Here is a 27,264-nt window from a genome sequence, read left to right as displayed (position 1 = left end):
TTTGGCACCAAAAAGAACCTGGAATAAATGCCTAATCTGGACTGGTCTGGGGGGACGGGCTGGATGACTTGTTTTTCTAGCAGCTTGAAATTTCCTGTGCTGCTGCTGCCTCCCTTTGCACGGGTGGAACATCCGGGAGGAACCTGGCAGGGCTTGGTCTTTGAAAGAAGGGGACTGAATATCCTATGGATATGATTCGCAACACCCACTGATCATCTGTAATTGACTCCCAGGCTGATGGGTGTAGCAAGAGTCAACCCCTACTGCCTCCAGAGATGAGCAGCTGGGCAACCATTCAGGGCTGCTGCATGGGCCTGTCCAACTTGAACTGGTTGTAAGAGAGATTTGTTGAGATTGATGGCGATGACCAGCTGGTGGGCAATTCGGATGAGAAAGTTCCAGGCTTGGCAGAGTCGATCCCTGGAGGGGGCGGAGAGGAGCCAATCGCCCAGGTAAGGGAAGATCCAGAGGCCCTGCAGCTGCAAGTGAGCTGCTACCACCGCCATCACTTTGGTGAACACCCTGAATTTTGTGGTGAGACCAAAGAGTAGTGCTCTGTATTGGTAATGATTGGCCCTCAGCCTGAAGCAGAGAAACCTCCCGAGAGCATCTGTCCATTTTGATGTGACAGTACGCATCTTGAAGGTCTACTGAGCACATCCAGTCGTTTGTGACCATCCGGAATTTCATCTTGGCAACTGGCAGAGTCAGAGCAGAGTGATCCAGAATTGGGCTCAAGTCCCCCGTTTTCTTTGGCACCAAAAAGAACCTGGAATAAATGCCTAATCTGGACTGGTCTGGGGGGACGGGCTGGATGACTTGTTTTTCTAGCAGCTTGGAAATTTCCTGTGCTGCTGCTGCCTCCCTTTGCACGGGTGGAACATCTGGGAGGAACCTGGCAGGGCTTGGTCTTTGAAAGAAGGGGACTGAATATCCTATGGATATGATTCGCAACACCCACTGATCATCTGTAATTGACTCCCAGGCTGATGGGTGTAGCAAGAGTCAACCCCCGACTGCCTCCAGAGATGAGCAGCCGGGCAACCATTCAGGGCTGCTGCATGGGCCTGTCCAGAAACGGATCCCGAGACCCTTGAATCCTCAGGTCCCCTCTGCCGCAAGGGCGGCATCTGTCGAATCCCCCTCTGCCTCTGGGGGAAAGTGAGTCTCCAGCATCCTGGGAATAACCCTGAAACTTCTGGAACCACATCTTCCTTGCCCCCTGCTGATTCCTGGAGAAGGATCATTGAGGGGGTGAGAAGAAGTTCTGATGGCAGACAGAGTCTTCCCATCCTTCTCGCTCTGGACCAAAATGTCATGTATTGTCTTTACAAAGAATGTGGAATCATCATACAGGGCACTTGTGAAAGACACCTTGAAGGGCTCCAAGAAGGTACAAAGCCAGAGCCAGGCATGAGGCCTGATGGCAATGCCTGCCCCGGCAGCTCTTGTGATGCCCTCTGTAGCATGAGAGAGAAGCCGCATAGAGGTAATGGCAATGGAGGTGAGGGTGGTCATTCTGGAGGAGATAACCTTCTTATCCTCTGCCGACATGGACCTGGGGTAGACTCAGTGACCTCCTTCACTAGGTCATACTGAAGCCTAATAACATGTGCCATACAGTTCATCGCATGCACAGTGAACGTGGCTGAAGCCTAGGCCCACTTCCCAAAATGGTCCAATGTCCTAGACTCTCGATCCGGTGGTGAACGGTGGAGCTCTCCTGTGTGAGCTCCTTCTTGGTGGCCACCACTATGGCATCGACGGGGCTCCCTTTGACCAATGTGGCTTGTCTTTGGGGGCGCTGAGGACCTTATCAAGGCACTTGGGAATAGGCTCCACTGTGTCGGGCTCCTTCCACACCCAAGATGTCACAAGATCCACCAAAGGATACCCAGGAAGTAGAAGGTCCTGTGCCAAATGCCTCCGGGAACACTGACTCATCGGGTTGAATTTTTGGGTGGACCATCCCTCGCGCTGTCACAGGATCTCCATTATGTCTCCAAATGAGACATCCTCCGGGGCTGACTGGGGAACCCTCCCCTTTCTCCAAGTAGGTGTCTTCTGTGAGAGACTCCAGCGGGCAATCTATGTGCCTCCTTTTACATGTATTTTTTTCTATGAACCTCCTCAGGGAGGGTTTCTGGGGAGGACTCGAAAACATCTAGCTGCTCCTGTGTAGAAGCTTCCTGGGTTGAAGAGGCAGCAGGCTATCCCTGAGGCAGCAGGATGACAAAATCCAGAACAGAGGCAGAGGTAGCCAGGACGGATTCAAGGGTCTTGATGGGATTGAGACAACCCTCTCCACCACGTCAAAGGCAGATGGAGAAAAAAATGCCTGAGTAGGGGATATAGACAGGTCCATAACCCTCTGGATCAACTGGGGAGCCAGAGCTGAACCTCCAGGTGCAGACACTCCGATTGGAAGGCTCTGCTCCAAAAATCTTGGAGCCGAAACCATTCCCTTGGATCCGAGCTCGTCGGCTCCGACCTGCTCAAGGTAATGGCCGGTGTTGAGGTACCAGGTAGCATCGTAGTAATCGGTATGAAGGTGGACTGCATACCCACCGCTCTGGACGGAGAGGGTGCAGGCAAAACTCCCATCTGTACCTGGGTGCGGAAGAATCTCTGTGTCATCCTGTCCACCTCCCCATCCCCGGTCCTCTTGGTGGGGGGTTGAGTCCCAGAGGCTGGGGCAGAGACAGAAGTTGTAGCTGGTGTAGGAGAAGAGGAGGCCTGGGCCCCTGAGGTAGGTGAGTGGAGAAGGCCTTTTAGAATAAGCTTATTCCACCTGTCGATCAATGTGCATGGATTGAACCCCATGCAGACTGATCAGGAGGAATCAAGGTGGGCAACCCCTAGACACTCAATGCACAAAGTGTGGCCATCAGCTGGGGAAAGCATGTGACCACACTCTTTGCATTTACGAAACCCAGGTTTGAGGGTCTCTGACATGGTCAGGAGATAAGCCCAAACCAAAGCAAAAAATACACACACACACACACACACACACGCACACACACACACACACACACACACACACACACACACACACTACTAGAGATAGAACAGAAATAAGTTTTTTTTTTTTTTTTGACCGATGTGAAACGCAGAGGGCAGGTGATAGGAAAGATAAAAAAGAGAATTGCTAGACAGAAAGAGAAACTAGAGTGGAAAATATAGACACACTTACCCAAAAACAGCTCACAGCCAACAGATCAGGATGCTTATACAAGTGGTGCAAACGAGATCTGAAGGGAAGAAAGAGACAGGGGCATTGTGGGTAAGGGAGGAGCTTGGATCAGATGCTGGAGAAATGTGGCCAAGTCAGATCCATGCTGGATCCATGTCCCACAGATTGACGACCAAATGAAGACAACAACCTCAGATCAATAAAATGTTGAGACCTTTTATTGCAACTGAAACAGCATAACCCTACACTCTGAGACTGAAGAAGTAACATCGTTACAGCTGTAATGGAAGCTAGTGTACCCAAGCTATTGGTTTTGAGCTCTCTTTGCTGTTGATTTGTGAAACAAGGCAAGCAATTTTGAGGAAATGAATCAGTTGAACAGTGGTGTATAAGCAACATGGTCATGTAGTTTAAAGTCATTTAAAATTTAAAAAAGCAAAAAGACTGAATGTTATGATAAAATATCAATATGCTAATATGGCCAGGCTTATTATGCTTATATCACAGTTACTCAATCTTGTTAGTTTGTGGTATTACATTTAGTGTAAGCTGGAACAACACACTAGACGCAACTACCACAAACTTGTTGTTTTTCATGTTATCCAGGACTGTGGTATCGAAGAAAAAAGTGATACAACTTTTTACTGTTGATTGCTAATCACTTTCTTCCAGAGGTGCGATAACTTCAGAGCGAGAACAATAAAGTAAAGGAGTGCAGAGGCATTTGTCATAATAAAAGATGAATTTGTTGCCTTTTTTAAATTTATTTCCTTGAAAAGTGGGCTCACTGTATAGGGTTTGGGCTTTGGTTGCTGAGAATTTGTGAATCAGGTTTTATGGTTCCAAGAATTCATAGTAGATACATACAATAAACATAACTACAATAGTCTGACCATGTGTTGATAAACACACTGATTCAGTACATCTTGGTAACTATACTGTATATTTTTGTACTATATCATATCCTAATAAACAATAAATAAAAGCAGCAGAACAAGTTAAACACCTGTTGCTAGCTTGACCTAAATGATGTTTCCAAAAATATTACTGAGAAAAGCCAGATCTGTTCATACACTACAATATACTAATACCATTTCATATTGTCATGATAGAATACCTGTCTTCAGTATATGCATTTTAATGATTTTAAGTTATTCATTTGTTGTTTTAGAACACAATTTCAAACGTTATGTTTATTTAGCATGTGCATTTCAAATAGCTTTCATTTTGATAAGGCAGTCATTTAATCAGATACATGAAACATACACTGAGGCTAAAATAAATTATTTTTATTATTTGAAATGTGGTGTTTTTTTTTTCTTTAGTTTTGTGTAACAAATAGCTAACTGGTTCTCAGCTACAGAAACCACTTCCCATCAAATTAATCACCCCCAGTTAAATAAGAAAATAAAAGGTGCCATGTTGTACTTCCTTGCTTAGCAGCACAGTAAACATTACAAAGAATATGATTTTGATTTTTACTGACACACAACAAAATCAATTAACTTTCATACAGCTTCATCACTCCTACAGAAGACTATAAAATGGTATATACTGCAACAAACTAAACACCAACGTTCCTTTACAAAATCAAAGTTTGTAATCAAATAATAGCATATTTTATTTGCTTTTTATTGACCAGGTTAGTCCCACTAGGTTAGTGCCCTCTTTTCAGGGGAGATGAACCTATGAGATCTGAGGTGGTATTCATATTGACCAGGGAAAATTTGGCCAGGACATCAGGGAACTTCCTGTACTCTTTTCAATAGGTGCTACATCCACCTGAGCTATCATCAACTCAGTCAGATGGGATTTTGCTTTAACATCTCATCCAAAAGATGTCAAACTCAGGAGTGCAGCACCTCTACCATGCCACACTGCAGTGCCCTCATGGGAAAATTAACCCAAGTACCTGGTGCGGGAATAGAACCCATAGAAACCCATAGCATTCTCACTTTTCAGCACCAAAGGTGTGTGCTACACGTTGAGTTACAAACACTACTGGCATACAGTGCAAACTATAATGTTACATCTTTTACATAGCTTTGGCTCTCTGATCAACATGGCAAAGAAAAGATACACTGCTCTTTTTAAAAGGAAAGAACACAGACTTCACCAAAACATGCTAAAGACTTCAAGTATTTCTGGCACTGTAATATAACCATGAAAATGCATTTTCTCAATAAACAATAAAGCAACCAAATTACATGCAAAATCAAGCTGTTCAAAGCTGCAGTGAGATAGGCCTTCTGCCATTGCTCTGCTGTGATACTGGAAAAAGATACATGCTTATTTTCAACTGTTTCCTGCACTTTTGTTTTACTGTATATCTGTTTAATCTGTGCAACTGTTTTTAGTCTCCTTTTTGTTGTCTGTTAGAGCTGAATATCTGTTACTGTTTGTGACCTTTGGAGCTTGTAGTGAAATCTTTTGCCTACAGAGGCCTAGCTGTTTCTTTGTGGGAGAGAGAGAATCAGTCTGGTTTGATCTAGCTAGAAGCATTCCTGCAACACTGTTATTTTGTTTGGATAATTTGATTGGTTTCTGTTTCTCTGCCTTTAATAGCCAGTGTTTAAAACCAGTTTGTACTTGTTTACTCAAATTGTTCAAAGCTGCAAAAAGATAAGTTCTTATTTTCAACTGTTTTCTGGACTTCTGTTTTACTGAATATCTGTTTAATATGTGCAACTATTTTTTTTTTAGATCCGACCCACCCATCCAGCTGCTGTTGTGGTGTTAAAGCTTGGTGGCTTTGAGTTTCCCGCCTCTAGTATAAAGTTGATACTGGACACTCCCTCCAGTCACATTACATCAGCTCATTCTAGTGTTTATAGTCAGAACTTTGTAAATGCCCACCCGTTTAGCTTCTCAACCTTGAATTCTTGAATTATCTTATTATCTTCTGTCTCCTCACTTTCTACTAAAAAAAAAAAAAAAAAAAAAACTGTACATCTTCCTACTTCATTTTGCTGCTTGTGCTTAGGAGTTCAACTGCATTTAGTTTGCCTTATTTATTGCGTCTTGTTGGTAGCCTCATTAAATTGATGACAGTATTCTATTGAATTGCTGCTTTATTTGTGTTGTCTGTTACTATTGTGATTGTGAGCTACTGTTTTAAAGCAATCTACTGATTAACTGTATTTCATTGCTATCTACTGCAATTCATTATTGTTTAACTACATTTTACTGCATTTCATTGCTGTCTAACTGTATTTTTTTTCATACTGCAAGTTCTGTTCTTTTGACGATAAGTGATTAATCTGTGCTTCATTGTGAGCTTTTTTTACTGTGTTGTTAACCTTAAAATTGAGTAGCATAGTCTAGATACAGGTCTGCTGCATCCGGAGCTTCAGCTGCACGATTTTTAACCTTTTTGAGTTATTCTGGCTACATATTTTCCTTAGTAGCACTTACGTTATCATCTAGTAGTACTACCCTTAGACCTTCCTCCCTTTACTCTCTTAGCTCTTTCAATTTCTGACAAATATGGATGGACAATTTCCTAAATTTTCTCCTGCCACTCTGGTTGATATGGGCATCCTGAGACAGTGTAGCAACTGCCTCATGTACATAGACAACTGTCTACTACTACCACCTAGGCAGTGGTGGCTAGTGACTTTAAATTAAAGGGGGTCTGCAAGAGACAGCTGAATGGGTGGGGCCAATGGGAGGGGGTGTGACCAACTAGAAAGGGGTGGGGCTATGCTCACAACCACAACAACTGGAACTTTAATTAAATACTCTGCCCTGGGTGCCAAACTGTCATTACGAGAGTCCAATCAAGACAAAATGAAGTGTAGAAGAAAAAAAATATTTCAATGCATTGGCTACATGACAACTTACTTAATATCTAGATGGAAACACAAAGGTTGTGAGGCATGAAAAAATAAATTGCTTTTTAAATACATTACTGAAATGCCAGTCAAAATCAAGTATAAAAAACAACAAGTAGCACTCAGCTGAAACCACTTCTCCTTGTACTGCAGTTCTAATTATAATTTATATTCAGCTTTATAAAATTACCAAGTAACATGCTGAAAGTAGCAATCTCTGTGATACCCCCACTTGTAAAAATGTTTCTTATCCAAAAAAGACCTGCTGCCTGATAACAACTATCTAGTTGTTTCATGGAGAACACATGATCAAAGTAAAAAATGAACAGCGAACAAGAAACAAGCTCAAGATAAATTGCTTAAAGGATTACTGCACAAGTTATGGACCACACATGATAGATTAGCATTCTGTTTAGTTTACGGGTAAAGCCTGTAAAGATAACTGCAAGTCTCCAACAAATGTAATGAGCTTCTGAAAATACTGTAATCCTGTCCTTTATTACAAATACTGTCATATGCATTTCAATACCTAAAGCTTATTCGTTATCTAGTTATGTAAGTATTCTCTGCATGGCAACAATGAAAAGGCTTTCAATGTTGGTAATTCTTTAACAGTATGCTTATTAAAGCTTACTTGCATCTTACAATCTCCGACAAGCTTACCTGATGGTCATTAAAGCATTGCTACTTTAATACAGAGCAACAGGGCACTGCAACAGCATGCATTTTCTGAATAATAAGCATAAATCAACAGTATAAAAATATGACAGAAAACCAGAACATTCTGCAAAATCAAGGACAGATGAAAAGCCACGGTCATGCTTGTGGTCTACCTTGGATGGGGGAATACTCTGCACACTTACACTGCATAACTGCTCCTTGCCTTGCATGGACACATCCAGAGCCACTACAATGGGGAATGGAGTGCAACAAGTAGGTCACAGTTTGAAATGTCTCTGGCTGTCGGTGATGGCTCTGACACTCATACCTCTAAACCTCAGAGCAAGAAATCTGGACAAAGCCATAGACAGAAGTGGGACACAGGCCCAAAAATAAAGACAATTTTTAAATATTGCTCTTATAAACTTAGAAAGATAATAGAATAGTAGTAGGTCTTGCATTAGTATGAATTTTTGAAGGGTATGAAATCTGAAACCCAAATGTCTGCCATTATTTTCTAACTTCAATCTTTAATGATTTGCTACTAATTTACCTGAAAACCACAATTTTATGAAAAACAGACCAAATATGTTATGCAAAAATATAAAATTGCCACACAATACAGCTGGGAACCTGTCAAAGAAGGGACACCTTTTAAAATTAGTACTGTTAGCTTGAGCAGCTGACAAAATAAGAGCATCTAAATGCATTTCTGAAATAAAAGTAATCTATAACTCTGATCATTACAGTTATTTATAATTGTAAACCCTCCACGTTTTCTTCCAAAATTGCCATTTTGCAAAGGGATTATTAAGGGGAGAGCAACATTTTGAGCCAAAACTGGAGACAATTGAAAGGTTTGGATATTCCTAATTCTATAAAGCGATTTATTTACACGTACCTCTCAACCTCTTAACGCAGGAAATCTGGATATGGCCAAATATATTGGGGGAACATACAAACAGTAAAAAAAAGACAGTTGATAGAATAACAGGTCTTGCTTTAGCATGCATTTTTCTGAAGGTTATGACGTCTGAAACTCAATGTCTGTCATTATTTAGTGACTTCATTCCTAAATGATTTGGCAGAAAACCACAAATGTTATGAGGAATAAACCAAAAATAAGAAGCAAAAATCTATTCATTCTGCAAAAGTCTGGACAGTTGAGAGGTATAGTTCAGCCGGGGCTGTCTGAGTTTGCTGCCCCCCCCCAAATCATGGTTGAATGGAGCATCGCCCCTGCAGCCATTCCAATGTCCCATTCCTTGGTTATTTCACCCCATTTGCCATAAACACTGTAATGTGCATACTGCTTTACTTCTGCGATGATATGGATTTCATTTGAAAGTTTTATTTTATATTTTACAGCATAAACCCTAATAGATATCTGCTAAACAAAGCAATGCAGTCTCACAATGAAAATAGACTTACTATTAAAACTTCTCTGCCCTTGAAACTCACATTCATTGAAACAGCAGTGAAACCTACATTCAAAGAAAATACATTTTGCCACTGGCAGATATTAATTTTGGGCTGTTTTCAAATCATAGGCCCCTTGAACACGAAACATACACATGCTCTTTGATACACCTTCCTGACTGTATTAAATTATATTCCTTGTACAATACAGTACAGTTGAACTGCCCAATTCAGAACATTTCCATCATAAAAGTCTACTCAAACTTCAACAGTCCACCAGTATCAGTGAATATGCACGATCTCTGAAGAAGTAAAAACCATCTAAATAATTCCACATTAAATAAATCTGTTAACTAATGAAGAGGTTATTGCTAGCAAACAACTTTAAATGTCATTGTTTCATCTACAAATAAAGTGCCTGTTGCCCTTGAGGAATAAATTGCTTTTGTTGCATTAAAAAAATTATAATGATAGTAATATCACAACAGTGAATGGATGGCAAACTGATAACAGGTTCATAGTTACTAGGTATCTTCGCCAAAGAGGACTGCAGCATCCATCCCCTTTAAAACAGAGTACAGTATCAGCAATGGATCTACCTACTGTGGGAGTAGAACCCACAGCCTTCTGCATAAAAAGCAAGTACACTACCTGTTGTGCTATTTACAATGTAAGCAGACTTGGCATAAGCAGCACTAAACTTTTGTTCCCCTGCAGCTCTCAGCTCCTTGTAAAATCTACTCAACACTCAGCTGTATCTCTGAACTTTGCAGCACAAAAAATCTGGACAAAGCCAAAATTTATTTGGGGGGGACAAAAGCTCAAAAACCAGGGACACATTTTAAACATTGCTTGTATAATGTTGGAAAGTTGTTAGAATAAAATGCTGTGTTACCACCATATATTTCACTGCCAAGTATTGAACACAGGTCTCTGTGCTAAACATCCAGAGCAACATACCACTATGCCAACTCATCAATTTTGATGAAAGAAAGGAAGACTGAAACTTAAATGGCTACCATTTAGTGAATTCAGTTCTCACCATAGCCGTCAACATCTTAGCACAAAACACCTGAACAAAGCGAATAATGGGGAAATACAGCCCCCAAACATATTCAGTGAGTTCAGTTATCACTATAGCTCTCAACCTTGGCACACAAAACCTGGATGAAGCCAATAATGGGGGAATACAGTCCAAAAAATAAGGACAAATATCCACTGAGGACACCAGAGCAAACCCACACAAACACAGGGAGGACATGCAGAATCCACAAAGAAGGCACCCCAACCACAAATCAAACCAGACAACCCACAGCTGTCAGGCAATACTGCTACCACTGCACCACTGCACTACTGTCTGTTTTAAGTAACAAAAATACAGAAACCACAGATTTTATGAGGAACAGAACAAATATGAGGCAAAAATCTGCAAATGTTTTAGAAATGGTGGTGGGTAGGGAATTCAGTCTCTTGTCACTTGGGCCCAAGGTACAGGGTTCAAGCCTTATTCTCTACCCACCATGAAGCAACTGGGGCATTACACACACACACACACCTCTCGGTGATCACGGCCAGGCGATCCTGTACTCGGTCCATCCTGCAGCTCCCCAATCTCAGTCTTCCATGCTGGCGTGATAGGTCCATGCTGCGTGATCCTGTACTGGCAACAAATCCATCCTACAGCTCCCCGATCTTGGTCCTCCATGCTGGCATGATCCTGCAACTCCCTGTACTGGCAACAAATGTAATCCTAGCCCGAGCATACTGGTCTTGGTCTCCCATGAGCTGTCAGGAGGCTGGAGCCTCCTGCTATTGGTCCAGACTGTGGGTGATGCAGTCTGGTGACTGTCTGGTTTGTGCGGTCGTCACCGTATAGATCTTTGGGTTGGAAGGGTGGAGTTTACTCCCTTCCCTATCCGGTCTGCCTAATTGAGCAGTATGGAGCTCAGGAATGCCTGAGCATGCATGCTTGGTGTTCTGGTCTGCCTAACACAGCAGCCAGGAACTAAGCACGCATGCATGCAGTCCGAGATTTTATTTTTATTTTTTATATGTTCTACGTTTTTTATATGTTCTATGGGGACTGAGGACTTTATTTCAAGCACAGGTGGGAGGGTTGCAGTCCCGCGGTCCTATAGCACAAGCCGCCCCTGTTCATTGTTTCATCTACAAATACAGTGCCTGTTGCCCTTGAGGAATAAATTGCTTATGTTGCATTAAAAAAATTATAATGCTAGTAATATCACAATAGTGAATGGATGGCAAACTGATAACAGGTTCATAGTTACTAGGTATCTTCGCCAAAGAGGACTCCAGCATCCATCCCCTTTAAAACAGAGTACAGTATCAGCAATGGATCTATCTACTGTGGGAGTAGAACCCACAGCCTTCTGCATCAAAAGCAAGTACACTACCTGTTGTGCTATTTACAGTGTAAGCAGACTTGGCATAAGCAGCACTAAACTTTTGTTCCCCTGTAGCTCTCATCTCCTTGTAAAATCTACTCGACACTCAGCTGTATCTCTGAAATTTGCAGCACAAGAAATCTGGACAAAGCCAAAATTTATTTTGGGGGGGGAACAAAAGCCCAAAAAGCAGGGACACATTTTAAACATTGCTTGTATAATGTTGGAAAGATGCTAGAATAAAATGTTGTTACCACCATAGATTTCACTGCCAAGTATTGAACCCAGGTCTCTGTGCTAAACATCCAGAGCAACATACCATTATGCCAACTCATCTAGCTTGATGAAAGAAACGAAGACTGAAACTTAAATGGCTACCATTTAGTGAATTCAGTTCTCACCATAGCTGTCAACATCTTAGCACAAAACACCTGAACAAAGCCAATAATGGGGAAATGCAGCCCCCAAACATATTCAGTGAGTTCAGTTATCACCATAGCTCTCAACCTTGGCACAAAAAACCTGGACAAAGCCAATAATGGGGGAATACAGTCCAAACAATAAGGACAAATATCCACTGAGGACACCAGAGCAAACCCACACAAACACAAGGAGGACATGCAGAATCCACACAGAAGGCACCCCAGCCACGAATCAAACCAGACAACCCATAGCTGTCAGGCAACACTGCTACCACTGCACTACTGTCTGTTTTAAGTAACAAAAATACAGAAACCACAGATTTTATGAGGAACAGAACAAATATGAGGCAACAATCTGCAAATGTTTTAGAAATGGTGGTGGGTAGTGAATTCAGGCTCTTGTCACTTGGGCCCAAGGTACAGGGTTCAAGCCTTATTCTCTACCCACCATGAAGCAACTGGGGCATTACACACACACACACACACACACACACACACACACACACACACACACACACACACACACACACACACACACACACACGTACACACCCCTCAGTGATCACGGCCAGGTGATCCTGTACTCGGTCCATCCTGCAGCTCCCCGATCTCAGTCTTCCATGCTGGCATGATCGGTCCATCCTGCAGCTCCCCGATCTTCCATGCTGCGTGATCCTGTACTGGCAACAAATCCATCCTGCAGCTCCCCGATCTTGGTCCTCCATGTTGGCATGATCCAGCAACTCCCTGTACTGGCAACAAATGTAATCCTAGCCCAAGCATACTGGTCTCGGTCTCCTGTGAGATGTGAGGAGGCTGGAGCCTCCTACTATTGGTCCAGACTGCGGGTGATGCAGTCTGGTGACTGTCTGGTTTGTGCGGTCGTCACCGCATAAATCTTTGGGTCAGAAGGGTGGAGTTTACTCCCTTCCCTATCCAGACTGCCTAATTGAGCAGTCTGGCGCTCAGGAATGCCTGAGCATGCATGCTTGGTGTTCTGGTCTGCCTAACACAGCAGCCAGGAACTAAGCACACATGCGTGCAGTCCGAGATTTTATTTTTATTTTTTATATGTTCTACGTTTTTTATATGTTCTACGGGGACTGGGGAGTTTATTTCATGCACAGGTGGGAGGACTGCCGTCCCACAGTTCTATAGCACGAGCCGCCCCTGCACCTAGGAGCACAAGTTGTGAGAGATACAATTACATCAAGCACCTAGTGTCATTGCTCTCTTCCCCAAAAAACAGTATATCTGGCACTGAGAAGGTTGCATGAAAACCACACCTCAAACACCACCCACACCTACACAACACACTCCCACATATGCGGATGTCCTCAACAAAAGTGTACCCAAAAAAAAGAGACCTCCGAGGCATAAACGCACACAAACTCCACTGCCCACCATACCTCACACCACACAAAGTCGACACACCTGTGTCTCACAGCCACTAAGACCTAAACATAAACCTAACATATTAGTCATAGGAGACTCCATTGTGAGACATACATATGTGCCCCTCACCAGGCTGGTTAAGGAGAAAGTCATGGTTAGTTGTTTGTCGGGTGCCATAATCTGCCATATCATCAATGCACGCAAGTCTCTCAACAGGTACTGTTATGACTCTGTCATAGTCCATGTTGGAGTGAATGACTTGAGACGTACCTCCCTGGACTATATGAAGACAGACATGATTGAGCACACTGAGTATGTGTCCCAGGCAGGTATGTTCCTAGCCTTAAGCAGCATTCTACTGTCACCCAGAATGATGCCTCAATACAAATAGAAAATGACTGACTTTAACAATTGGCTTAGTTTCTGGTGTCATTCCAAGGGGATCCAGTACTTGACAACCTGGGATGACATGATTGACAAACCACAATGCTTTAGCAGAGATGGCCTGCATCTGTCTCCCTTGGGCTTCAGGCTCCTGGCAAAGGCTCTTGCCTCCCCATGGTGTTTTTTTTAGGCAATGCCATGAGGGCAAAACTACCAACATAAAAATTTTATAAAAATGTAAATTAAAGGTCATGCTACTAAATGCTAGGAATCTAAACATGAAACTGCACTCATTGCAAGCATTCTTAACTCTGGAAGAAGCTGATATTTGTGCAGTCACAGAAACCTAGTTCAAAGCAGCAGAGAGCACCCCAGCCATACCAGGTTACTCATCTTATCATTCATTCAGACCTCAAACCATGGGCAGTAAAACAAAAGGACGTGGAGTTGCAATTTATATAAAAGACATACACACTTCTAGGCTAATCAAACAGTATGATGCACAGGAAACACTCCAGGTGCAGTTAATTGACAAGACCCTTATTCAAATCATAGCTAGCTAAAGGCCTCCAACTCTGACTCAAGATGTCCACTCCAACTATCTAGACCTCTTCGAATTATCAGGATTCAACTCTTTACCCTGACCCTGGGTGACTTTAACTATCCAACCATAGATTGAAAGAAATACTCATGCCAAAACACAAATGCCCAGAGATTCCTTGATTTCATCAACGCAAATGCCTTGGACCAGTTGGTTGGCACCCCCACAAGAGGTGAAAATATCTTGGACTTGGTATTAACCAACATGAGTAACCACTGCAGCATCCCTACAGTGTCATCATCCCTGGTAAGATCCAACCACAAAGCAGTCACTTTCGAAGTCACAATCTCCCCCAATCCCCCCTAGCTAGAATCAAGCAAAAAAACTTCTCCAAAGCTAATTACAACCTCCTGAGGGAAGGTATAAACAGCTTCACAGCCTCTTCTCCTCCATAGGAACTGTCACATATGTCCAAATCTACATCAAAGTACTATATGAGCATTTATATAGCTGCATGGAATCAGGAATACCAGACAGGATGAAATCCTCCTCCTCAAGGAAGAGTAAACCTGTCTGGTGGACATCTACAATAAATAAACTCTATAATAAAAGGAAAAATTGCTGTCCAGGACCAAGAAGGAACAGGTGTCTAATTGGAAGCAATCTCTCCTTAGCCTGAACAAGCAAATAAGAGCACTAGTGAAATCCTCCAAAGCAAACTTCAAGTCCAAACTGGCCACATCTTCTAAAGACAATCATAAGGCCTTCTTCACATATGTCTGCAGTCTCAAGGGAAGCACCCAGATCTGCTCACAACTGGTGGTCAAGGACACCACATATGCAAACGCTGTAGATATAGCCAACCTGCTGGCAGACAGGTTCAGTGAAAACTTTACTCCTCTGCCTCCCCCATCAGTAAAACAGGACATCCCCAGTACCTGACCCCCTCCCCTTATCTCTAGGGAGCAAGTCATCACTGCCCTGTCAAAGCCAAAAAATCCAGCCTCCATGGGACCTGATAACATCCCAAGCTGCATCATACATGAACTCAGGCAGGAACATGCAGCACCATTAGGCACCCTATTCGACCAAAGCCTGAGTACCGGCTTTATCCCAGCCAAGTGGAGAACAGCTACTGTCATCTCTTTGTACAAAGGTGGAGCATCCACCAATCCAGGAAATTATAGACCCATGAGCCTAACTAGCCAGATAGTACAGTTGTGTACGCTTTCCATAAATGTAGATGTTCGAGTGTATTCACTGTTGCAGTCATTACATTTGGGTAATCTGCTGGCAGGTTGCCCTCAGTCGGCCTAAATAACAAAGTCTTGGATCCTGCGTCAGTTGCTATCTACTCTTCCATGATGTCAGGTCGTCAGGGATATAAAACATGCAGCCGACACCATTTTAATCAGTTTTTCTTGCCCCAGATGTCAGGTGCCCCCCAAATGGGGAGCAAAAATATGTATATATAACCATAAATATATAAATGCACTTTAGGACACATAACATTTACCTTCAGCTAAAAGCAAATACACCACAAAGGCTTTTGAGCATAGTGAAGGAAAGAAAAGGTATAGAAAGGGGGCTGGCGGGTGGGTAATCCGGACTGCAACAGTGAATACACTCGAACATCTACATTTATGGTAAGTGTACACAACTGTACTATGTTCTTTGTGTTTCACTGTTGCAGTCATTACATTTGGGTAGAATCCCAAAGCTATGGATGGGAGGATGGAACTAAACAGCATTAGGAGCAGCTATAAGGCCCTGCAGGATTGCCGTGGCAAAGCCTGCCCTCGATTTAGAAAAGAGAGGTAAATGGTAATGCTATGTGAATGTATGAACTGAGCTCCAAGTAGCAGCTTCTAGAATGTCTCTGGTAGGTACCCCTCTGAGAAAACCTGCTGTAGTAGAGGCAGCCCTGGTGGAATGGGATCTGATCCCATTGGGCACAGGTTTACCATGGTGCAAGTAGCAGAAACGAATTCAATTGCTTATCCATTCAGAAATAGTCTGCTTTGATACGGCCTTCCCCTCTGATCTTGCAGCAAATGCCACCAGTAGTTGCTCAGACTTTCTTAGAGATTTTGTCCTGTTTAAGTAGAATCTTAGTTGTCTGTATACATCCAATGAATGCAGAATCCGCTCCCCCTTGTTCTGCGGATTTGGAAAAAAATTTGGCAGGTGAATGGTCTGGTTAAGAGCTACACTGGATACCACATTAAGCATAAAAGAAGAACTGCTCCTGAGGGCTACCCTGTCTGGGTAAAATATAATAAAAGGCTCCACTGCCATGACAGCCTGTAGTTCTGAAACCCTTCTAGCTGAAGTGACTGCCAAAAGAAAGGCTGTCTTCCAATAAAGAAATTTTATATCTGCAGTAGCTGCTGGTTCAAAAGGAGATAGGGTCAGTTTTCCAGCACAAAGTTGAGGTCCCATGCAGGAGATGGCGCTCTTCCAGGAGGCCTTACATTTTTGGCCCCTCTGAGGATGAGCAAGTGATCACTGCCCTGTCAAAGGCAAAAAATCCAGCCTCCATGGGACCTGATAACATTCCAAGCTGCATCCTACATGAACTCAGGCAGGAACTTGCAGCACCATTAGGCACCCTATTCGACCAAAGCCTGAGTACCGGCTTTAGCAAGGGATGAGAAAAGTGGGGAGGCTCTGTGTTGTAATGAGCTGAGATGGCAGAGGCATGTATTTTTATAGAAGAAAATGATAGGCCCTTGTGAAGCATTCAGTTAAGTATTGCAAAATCTGAGGATTATTGGGCTTTGCTGTGTCTATTCCTTGTGCTTGGTTCCAAGCACAGAATCTCTTCCATTTATCAGCAAAAGAGTTTCTAGTACTAGGCCTTCTAGCCTGCAAAATGACATCCATCACAGGTTTACTGAGAGATGTGATTGGTGAAATTAGTTGATTAGCCATGCTGCAAGATTCAGAGTTTGTAGCTGAGTGTGCAGAATTTGATAGTTCTGCTGAGATAATAGGTGAGGTGTTTGAGGCAAGTACCATGGAGGAAGGTGTGACATATTCCTTAGAAGTGGGTACCAGTGTTGGTGAGGCCAGTCCGGAGCAATAAGAATCATTTTTGGTTTTTCCTGTCTGACTTTTAGTAAGACCTTGGAGAGTAGAGTCAGAGGAGGAAAGGCATAGACTGATAGGTTTTTCCAGCTGAAGGATAGAGCATCAACTTTCCATGCTTTTTTGTGATGAGTTCTTGTGCAGAATTTGTCCAACTGATAGTTTTGGGGAGAGGCAAATAGATCTATGTCTGGGCTCCCCCATGTTTGTGTTAACATGCTGAAGATTTGTAGATCCAGTTTCCATTTGTGCGGGTTCATAAGATTTCTGCTTAGATTGTCTGCCAGAGTATTTTGCTTTCCTGGCAGGAATTGAGCTTGAAGATGTATTTGGTAAGTCAAGGCTGTGTTCCACAAGGCCAGGGCTAGTCTGCAAAGGGTGCAGGAGTGGGTACCACCCTGCTTGTTTAATTGTGGTGTTGTCCGTCTTTATCAGTAGTTGTCTTGGATGAAGGAAGTCCTTGAAGGCTGTCAGAGCATTCTGAACAGCAAGCATTTCTTTCTGGTTGATATGTAGATGCATTTGGTTTGGGCTCCATTTGCCCTGAATGCATCTCCCTGCCAGATGGGCCACCCAAGTATAGTCTGATGCATCTGTAGTTAGGGTTTGGGTGGCAGGGGGTAGAGTGAATGACTGTCCCTTGTTTTGGTGACATGCCTCTGCCCACCAAAGAAACTCCTGTTGCAGGCAGGGAATGAGAGGAATCACTGTTTCCAGGCTGTGACAATGTTGACTCCATAAGCTTTTTAGATACCATTGAAGTTTCCTCATATGCAGTCTTGCATATGGAATTAGTAGAATCCAGGATGCCATGAACCCCAAAGCCTGCAGAATTTGTCTTGCAGATAGCTGGGTTTTTGTTGCAACTTGTTTGAAGTATGTTGTCAATTGAATTTGTTTGTCTGGCGTGAGGTAAGCCATCTGGGCAGTTGTACTCAAGCTTGCACCCAGGAATGTAATTATTTGAGAGGGTACCAGTTGTGATTTCTTTTTGTTTATGGTGTACCCTAGGCATGCTAGATGCCTTTTTACAAACGCCAGATGTTGAAGAAGAGTGTCCTTGTCCTCTATCTGAATGAGACAATCGTCCAGGTAAGGATAAATTTGAATGTTTCTTTGTCTGCAAAATGCAATTACTGGTGCCAGGCACTTTGTAAAGACCCTGGGCGCACTAGATAAGCCAAAGGGCAGTGCAGAGAATTGGTAATGCAAAAAGCCTGCTTTGAAGCAGAGGTATCTTCTGCAAGATTCCCTTATTGGGATATGCAGGTATGCCTCTTTTAAGTCTAGAGTTACCAGCCAGGCATTCTTGCCTAGCATAAGCAGTAGTTGTTGTAAAGTCAGCATTTTGAATTTTGGAATGTCCAGGAATGTATTTAGAATTGATAAGTCCAGAATTGGACGCCATGATTTGTCTTTTCTGGGTACCAGGAAAAGTCTTGAATAAAATCCTTGTCCTTTTTCCTTTTCTGGCACTGGTTGAATAGCCCCCATATCCATGAGGGACATGACTTGTTTCTGGGCCTCTGCCCACTGGTTTGGTGGCAGATCTGGCCATCCCGAATTGGCAATGTGTGGAAATGAAATCTGTACCCCTGGGATACTATGTTTAATACCCACTTGTCCTGGGTAATTAAATGCCAATTTTGAGCATGAAGTGCTAGTTTTTCCCCCAAGGGGGCTGCCAAAAGATAAGTGCTTGGAGATGGCAAAGGAAAGTCATTGAGACTGTTTACTGTAGGGTTGTGCTTTGTTACCTCCTGATTTGGAGGTGGAGGCACACCATTGCTTTGACCTGTAAGATCCTTGTGATTGATATCTGGGGCCCTTGGAGCATCTGGGTTTGCCCTGAGTGGCTCTGTTGGACACAGGAAAGGACCAGTTTTTAGTAGGACAGTGTCTACTGAACCTGGGGAGCTGCACTTGCAAGAAATCTTTTACATTTGCATATATTTAGCTTTGTCTTCCATTTTCTTTAAAACCTCTTTTGCCTTATTACCAAAGAGACTGCCCTGCTGTAAAGGGGCATCCAACAATTTAGCTTTAACATGATCAGGCAGATTTTGCTCCTTGAGCCAGGCAAGCCTTCCTATCACAGATCCAGTTACGGCGGCCCTGCAAGAGGCCTCCAAGGAATCAAAACCACATTGCAAAGTATGCTTTCCAACCTGTTCTGCTGAATGCAATAAATCCTGTAGCTTTTTTTTTTCCACACAATCAGAAATCAACATAATTTTCTGTTTCAGTAATGCCATTACATGCTGTTGATATTTAAGCATATGAAACTGGCAGTTTAAAGCCCTGATTGCCAAGGTTGCAGACATATAAACCTTCTTTCTCCATCTATCCAGCGTCCTGGAATCTCTATCAGAAGGGGTAGGATTTTTGGCTGTAGAAGCCTTAACACCCATGGGACCCTGAGAAATAGTTTCAGGGTCAGCAGTAGGATTTTTTGAAAAGAAATTTGTGGGAGTCAGGAACCCTGTAATATCTGTCTGGCATACTAGGAGCAGGAGGCAGGGAATCAGGAGCCATGCTTGATTCCGAGAACACATCATCAACAATGTCTAGTACAGGAGGTATTGCCAAAGGCCTATGCTGAGGAAGAAGAAGAAAATCCCTAAGCCTCTTTTTAGATTCTGAGAAGTCCTGACTCTCCCAGTGAAAATGTTCCCTTAAAGTACGCAAAGTCTCTCTAAAAGAGTAATCCTCAGGTGGAGAAGCAGAAGGGATGGATTCCTCTGCATCAGAGTCCTCATAAGGTGGAATAGAAAATTCCTGATCAGAAGAGGAATCAGAAGAAATGAAAACCTGATTTGAAGATTCATAATTCAGTGCCTTGCCTACGCCTCTTAGCAGGGGGGAGTTGGGAACCCTTGATCAAGGTAATTAAATCCTCAGCCATCTTGATCATTTGTTTTTTTAGGCATAGGGGCCTGAGCACGTGGCTCATGTGTCAGTTTTTTAGACATAAACGTTGGTTTTGGCCTTGTTTTTGATGATGGCTTCGGTTTAATATACAAATGTTGAGGCCTGAAAACACCCTCAGAAGCCGGTGCCTGCTCAGCGGCTCCGGACCCATCGAAGGGAGAGACATCCGCGGGTTCAATACTTGCAGAATCTCGCAGCATACCGGACTCCGAATGGGTCTCGGTAGAGGCCTGCGACTCAAAAGTAGTGGGCATCAGGGGCTGTGAAAGTGCCTCACTGAGTACCGGCGAATCAGCGATTGGCTTAGGAGAAGCTTCGTCGTCGAGTTTGGACCTTGATGGTCTGTCTCTGTCTTTGTCCTCCATTTTTTGTGAACTCCGGTAGTCGAATTGCTAACCGATGACATTTCAGGATAGTTAAATCTTGAACTAAAATATTCAGAAGCAAAAATATACCGACGCTTAGTAGTGCTTTGGTTAAATTTAGCACAAAACTGACAGCAAGGCACATTGTGATCAGGGCCTAGGCAAGAATACAGTACAAATGAAAATACTTATGAGGTATTTGCTTCCCACAAGTAATACAATTATTAACTTTTACTGACATCGGTAAGGAGCAAGAAAAAGTTTCCCCAAAGGGGTACTTAGCTTTAGTTTGAAGACTTCGGTTTTGAAACTCGAAAACAAAAATATCAGGAGTCGGCCGACCGGCACTTGCAAACTGCTTCTGCTTCGGGCACTGCGCTGCAAGAAAGACTGATTAAAATGGCGTCGGCTGCATGTTTTATACCCCTGATGACCTGACGATATGGAAGAGGAGACAGCAACCGATGCAGGACCCAAGACTTTGTTATTCAGGCCGACTGAGGGCAACCTGCCAGCAAATTACCCAAATGTAATGACTGCAACAGTGAAACACGAAGAACATCTGCAAGGCCATGGAGCGGTTTATCATGGACCTCATTAACAAGGACATTGGCAACCTCCAGACACTTGATCCCACACAGTTTGGTTTTGTCAAGGGTTGGTCATGCATGCTAAATTTTTTCTTTGAGACAGTCACCAAGGCAATAGATGAGGAGAAGACTGGGCACGCCGTCTACCTTGACCTGGCCAAAAAAGTTCGATACTATTCCCCACTCAGGTATAATAGATAACCTCTCTCAACCAGGTATCAAGCCATATGTTACCAGATGGGTAGCAAACTGGCTCACTTATAGAACCCACCTAATCAAAATAGGGGAAGCCACCTCGAGTAGTAGACCCATAACAAGTGGTGTACCCCAGGGATCAGTCTTGGGGCCTCTGTTGTTTGGGATATACTTTTCGGAGGTGCAGGCCAAATCAAGTGGGCTATGGCTGACCAAGTTTGCAGACGACTGCAAGCTGGGTGCTGTCATCATTTCCCCTAGTGATGTGGACATGCTCCAAGAGAGTCTCACCCAAAGAAATGACTGGTGCCAGAAACATGGCCTCAAACTGAATGCCAAAAAATGCATCACCATCCCTTTTGGGGAGAGTGATGTCCCCACAAATGATCACATTGACAGTAAGGTATTAAGCATGCAATCAGTTGTGAGGGACTTGGGCACCCAGGTTGATAGAAAACTGACTTTTGACCACCATATTGTCTCCATTGTATGGAAAGCTTTCTACATGGCCCACCTCATTAGTAAGGGTATCTCATCCAGGGACAAGGTGGTCATGACATCCCTCTATTCTTCCCCATTATTGAGTATAATTTCCCTTTCGGCATGTACCTCACAAAGTACATGCACCAGCTGGAGAGACCACAGACGTAATCCAGGGCCTCAAACATCTACTCTACACAGATAGGCTAAAAGCCCCGTGCATCTATGTAGACTCCTACAGTCTCCTCAGAGGTTGCCTCTGTCTGGCATACAAAACAATCTCAGCCCCCCCCCCCCTCCAATGAGACTGCTGCATATCCGCAAGTCAAGCTTCACTCGAGTAAGCCGCACGTGCGACCTCAACCTGGTCTGTGACATCAATAGGACTTGTTGGCGGGACAGATTTGTGTCCCATAGACTCTCCCTTTTGTGGAATAGACTCTGTCTCCATGTAAAGCAGAGTACCTAATTAAACCTTTTTAAACGCAACCTGGATAACTGGATAGGGAACAGAAAATACACCCATGGGATTCCACCTGTGTTCCTGCTGGACAGTAGCATAGGGTGTTGACTTGTTGGAACATGGGCTAAATTCTTGGCTAGGCTTGTAAGGGCCTCAGGGCCATTAGCCTAGTAACTTCCTATCATCCTATGATCAAAGAAGAAAGAACTAATCTAAAGCCAGTAACAATATTTTCACCACGTAAAACTGTACACAGTTTGACAGGCAGGTGGGATGGGACTACATGCAACAAATAATACACAGTAGTAAAAAGCTTAATAATAATTTGCTTATTCATCACAAATCATTTTATGACAGCAATACTGCATGGTCAAGGTATAAGTCATGCAGGGATTTACTCAATTCTGCGGGCTTTTGTCATTTTGTTCTTCGTGATAAAACTCCAGGTGGTATGAGTGAATCACAGCATAACCCCCAACTTCTACACCACCTGAAGGCAAACGTTTTGAACCATGTGCCCTTGGTACTGAAAGCTCCCTAAAAAAGCAGAGTTTTAGTCCTCTACCATGGATTATTGCTAATATGACTATGCGGAGGTAGAAGTGAGCTGTTTTTTTAAACATTTACAATGATATTTGGCATGATAACAGGGGAGAATTGTTTTCATTATTATATTTATATTAGCCAGGAGTATGACAACTGAGTGAACATACTTCTTTGCTTGTAATGCAATACGACTAATGACCTTGCTACATTAAAGGACAGCTCTGTTAACCAGAATCTGTAGTAAAGTCCACTTCTGTACCACTAGAACAAAAAATGTGAATTCATTCAAACAACGCTATGCAGGTTGGTTTCTCATAAATCCTAAGGTGAATGATTTCTTGGATACCTAACACGGAGTAATCAGCAGGAAACTGTGCAGTAAGGGTAAGTTAAGAACTGTAGGAAATAACAAGAACGAATAAGGAATGCTTTATGAAGGCAGGTGAGACAAAAAGAATGAAAAAGGAAGCATGGAGGATGAACCGCTAAATCACTGCAGCAGTACATTCCTTGATTTCATCCCTGAAGATGGGGACACAATACTAATGAGATGCTATAAGTGAACCAACACAGAAGGAAAACAAACTTCATTGACAAGATGTCAGGTTGCATGAGTAGAGATGCTACAGGAATCTTTAAAAAAGAAAGCATGTGTTCGCATTTGTGAAGCTAAATTAAAAAAGGGAGAAAAAAAATCTAAAAAGAGCAGAACCACTCTGATCTCTATGTACATATAATAAAATACTAGTATGTGTGTATTTTGACACAAAGAAACAATGGCCATCTTCTCCAGCACTCTGACGAATGTTCTTCATGTATCTCTGAGAAGCATCACTATGCCTACGACATACTCATGCCCTCGAGTCACAGCACTTTACAGTAAATGTGAGATTTTCAAGGAAAGTAATATTATTGGCTTAAATATACACAAAACAATTACATTTTTCTTCACATGAGACTTTATTAGCTGCTTATAAGATATTTAATTAGCTGGATTTATTTTGGTCATCTTTATTAGAATATGAATGAATACCTTGCTTGATCTGGGACCTCTGCCAATGACAGGCAGGAAATTACTGTTCATTTATTTAAAAGAACAGAACCACACAATACAAGCCATGACATATATAGATATGACTTTTTTATGCAAACAGCAATCAGTTTCATATGTAAAAAAATACATTCAAATGCTTGACCTTTAAGCGTTGAGTCCATACGCTTCAGAAGGGAACTTGGCGTAAAACATTTTTCTTGGGATGCAGTTTCATTCTTGATTTTGCCTCCCAAAATCTCCATTTCAGCAAGCTAAAAGAGAATAAAGCTGACAGTTTATACAGTGATCTGTAAACATCAAAGGCACATCCAGTGTGAGAAAAGAAAATATTAAAACTAGTGCTTTTTCATATAAGGATTTTCCTCGTTAAATAATCCTTCCATAACGAGTGTGTTGTGCATAGGTGTTCTAGAAATGTTGACATATTAGTTAACCTGTGTACAAATTTAATGCAATTTCTGTCATTACTAAAGGTTTAAATGATCCACCTTACAGATGAAATTTTTAAGTGTTAAGACCATTCCTTTCTTAAGTAAGATCATAAGTCTAGTCTACCAGTATGGGAAATTCAACTAACTACCAGAGGAGGTTTCTTTACTTTGGATCTGAGATGAATCTTCAAATGTTATGCAGACAATCATTGACAACCATTTTGATTGTTTTCTAAGATGAACCTTAAATAGCCCACTTTGGTTTATTAATCGTTCTTTGTTTATTCATTTGTTAAACCAGGGCTAGTCCATAGACCCTTTACAACCACAGTCTTGTTACAAGGGGAAAATAAACTCTCTCTCTCTCTCTCTCTCTATATATATATATATATATATATATATATATATATACATGGGTCTAGGACATTTCACTGAATGCACATTTCACTGAAAGTCAAATTAGTGTGCACTTTTCAATGAAAGCTCAATTCACTGAAACACATTTCACTGAAAGTTATATATGGCCTTTTCCTCACTGTAGTGCGACCCTGGAGTTAGTATATATAGTAAGGGTGTGTGTGGGGGCACCACACCCCACATCGGGGGGTGTGGGGGGCATAGCCCCCCACATATTTTAAATATTTGTACTATATACATGGATACTTGCAATTCCAATATATTACTCTTTTCCTAACATAATATATACTTAAACTATGTGGGGGGGGGGTGCCCTCCACACCCCCCATTACTATATACACTAACTCCAAGATCACACTACAGTGGAGAAAAGGCCATATATAACTTTCAGTGAAATGTGTTTCAGTGAATTGAGTTTTCAGTGAATTGTGCTTTGAGTGATTTGTGTTCAGTCATTTGAGTTTCAGTGAAAAGTAAATTCAGTGAAATGTCCTAGACCCATATATATATATATATATATATATATGTATATATATATATATATATATATATATATATATATATATATATATATATATATATATATATATATATATATATATATGGGTAGCGTTCGAAAGACATGCGTGCGTAAATGGGCGTGCCTTCGTTGAAGGTTGGGCGTCGAGCTGGCACCTCGACGTTTCGTAAAAATCTACTGCCGATCATTACCAGACCGGAGTTCTGCTGTGGCGACCCCTTACTGGGAAAAGCCGAAAGACAAACAACAACAACATACACATATATATATATATATATATATATATATATATATATATATAGAGAGAGAGAGAGAGAAAGCTATAGATATACAGTTACAGTTCCACTTTGTCAAAATATCTGCTTTTATCAACAAAGTGAACTGATATATGTTTATTATTGAATGCCATTGTATTCCAGTGGTGGAAATACTAATGCTGGAAACATCAACTTTCATGTGGTGTGTGAGGTTTCTTTGCATGCAGTTAAGTGGGGTTGTTTACTAATAAAGAAACTTTTGGTTATACTGAATGTGTAGGAATGTGTGCGCAAGTGTTTGCTGGTTAATGTTAGAGCACTGTGTGAGAGATTTTGTGTGTGTATACGTGTGTGTGTGTGTGTGTGTGTGTGTGTGTGTGTGTTATGTGTGAGCATGTTGTGTACTGGCTCTGTTAAGGTATGACGTTTTTGTAAGGTAAAGTGTGGGACTGACGTAAGGGGCAGCAGCAGCATTACGTTTTTCTCAATCCATTCATACTCAACCCCTTTTTCCCATTTTGCACATGGAGTCAGGGTGTCACTTCAACAGTGACAATCATCTCAAGCCAAGGTTTACACCACCGGGTGGCTAATCCTGCCATGGTAGTTCATCCATACCACTCAATCGCACACACACTCGCACCTACAGCCAATTTAGAGTGTCCAGTCCACCTACTGCATGTCTTTGGAATATGGGAGGAAAATGAAGCACCCGGATGGAACCCATGTGACCGCAGGCAGGGAATGCAGACTCCAAACAGAAGGTACCCAGCCGAGAATTGAACTGGAGAACTTCTTGCTGTGAGGTGACAACGCTAACCGCTGCACCACCATGGCCACCTTAAACAATGCAGCAGCAGCAGGGTCAAGTTGGGGCCCCCTAGGCACTTCCAGCATAGGGCCCAGTTAAGGGGCCCCATCTAAGCACAATCATAATTTTCATCCTAACAACTTTACATCATGCCTATTTCACACCCTTCTATCCATCCTGCACCTTGCAGCTACATGCTTTTACACTTTTAGAGCAGTATCCACCGGGCTATCATGGCTCACACTACTTTTGGCACTCTACAGCAAAGGCAGTTAGAGTTACTGGCACTTAGTTGCAACAGTGAACAGTAGTGCATAGTCAGATGACTGATACATACTTAAAGTGAAATGATGACTGGACCTACATTTCAAACCACCACCCTCACACACACACACACACACACACACTGTCCCACACACACCTCCCCACACACTCAGGCTCTCCATCCATTTTCTCTTTTTTCTTCTCCTTATCTCATTTTTCCTTTTCTTTCCTATCTTTATGCTCTTCTTTTTCATATTTTATAACTTTCTATATGCTAATAGATTTTCATACAACCTTTATTGAAACAATAACAGATTGAACAGAAATTAATTCACTTTGACTTGTTCCCTTATTTCTTCCTTCCTTCCTGAACCCTTTTTCCTGAAGCACACACCAGTAACAAATACTTACCTTTCACTGAAGATACAGGCACAGTATACTAACCTCAGAAAATAGCATGATAAAAAAATAATAAAAAAAAGTTAAAAAAAAAAAAACAAATAAAAAGGGAATAGCAAATGGGCTAATATTAGGCTTATAAATGCTCTAGGGCATGAACCTATGTATATATGAATGAAGCCCAGCAGATCAGTCAAGT

General features: G+C 42.3%; 1 protein-coding gene across 1 annotated transcript in view; it reads right to left on the bottom strand.

The window, feature by feature from the left end:
* LOC122806067 (GRIP and coiled-coil domain-containing protein 2-like) overlaps positions 1-27,264 on the bottom strand; it is a 1,105,805-nt gene that overhangs the window by 15,374 nt on the left and 1,063,167 nt on the right. The window contains exon 26 of the mRNA XM_044076306.1: positions 24,109-24,217. Coding sequence (XP_043932241.1) covers positions 24,109-24,217 — 109 coding nt within the window. The remainder of the gene's footprint in view (positions 1-24,108; positions 24,218-27,264) is intronic.

This window comes from Protopterus annectens, chromosome 7.part0 (genome assembly GCF_019279795.1).
Source record: "Protopterus annectens isolate FY-2018-M chromosome 7.part0, PAN1.0, whole genome shotgun sequence".
NCBI lineage: Eukaryota > Metazoa > Chordata > Ceratodontiformes > Protopteridae > Protopterus > Protopterus annectens.
This window is presented reverse-complemented; position numbering and strand designations above follow the sequence as displayed.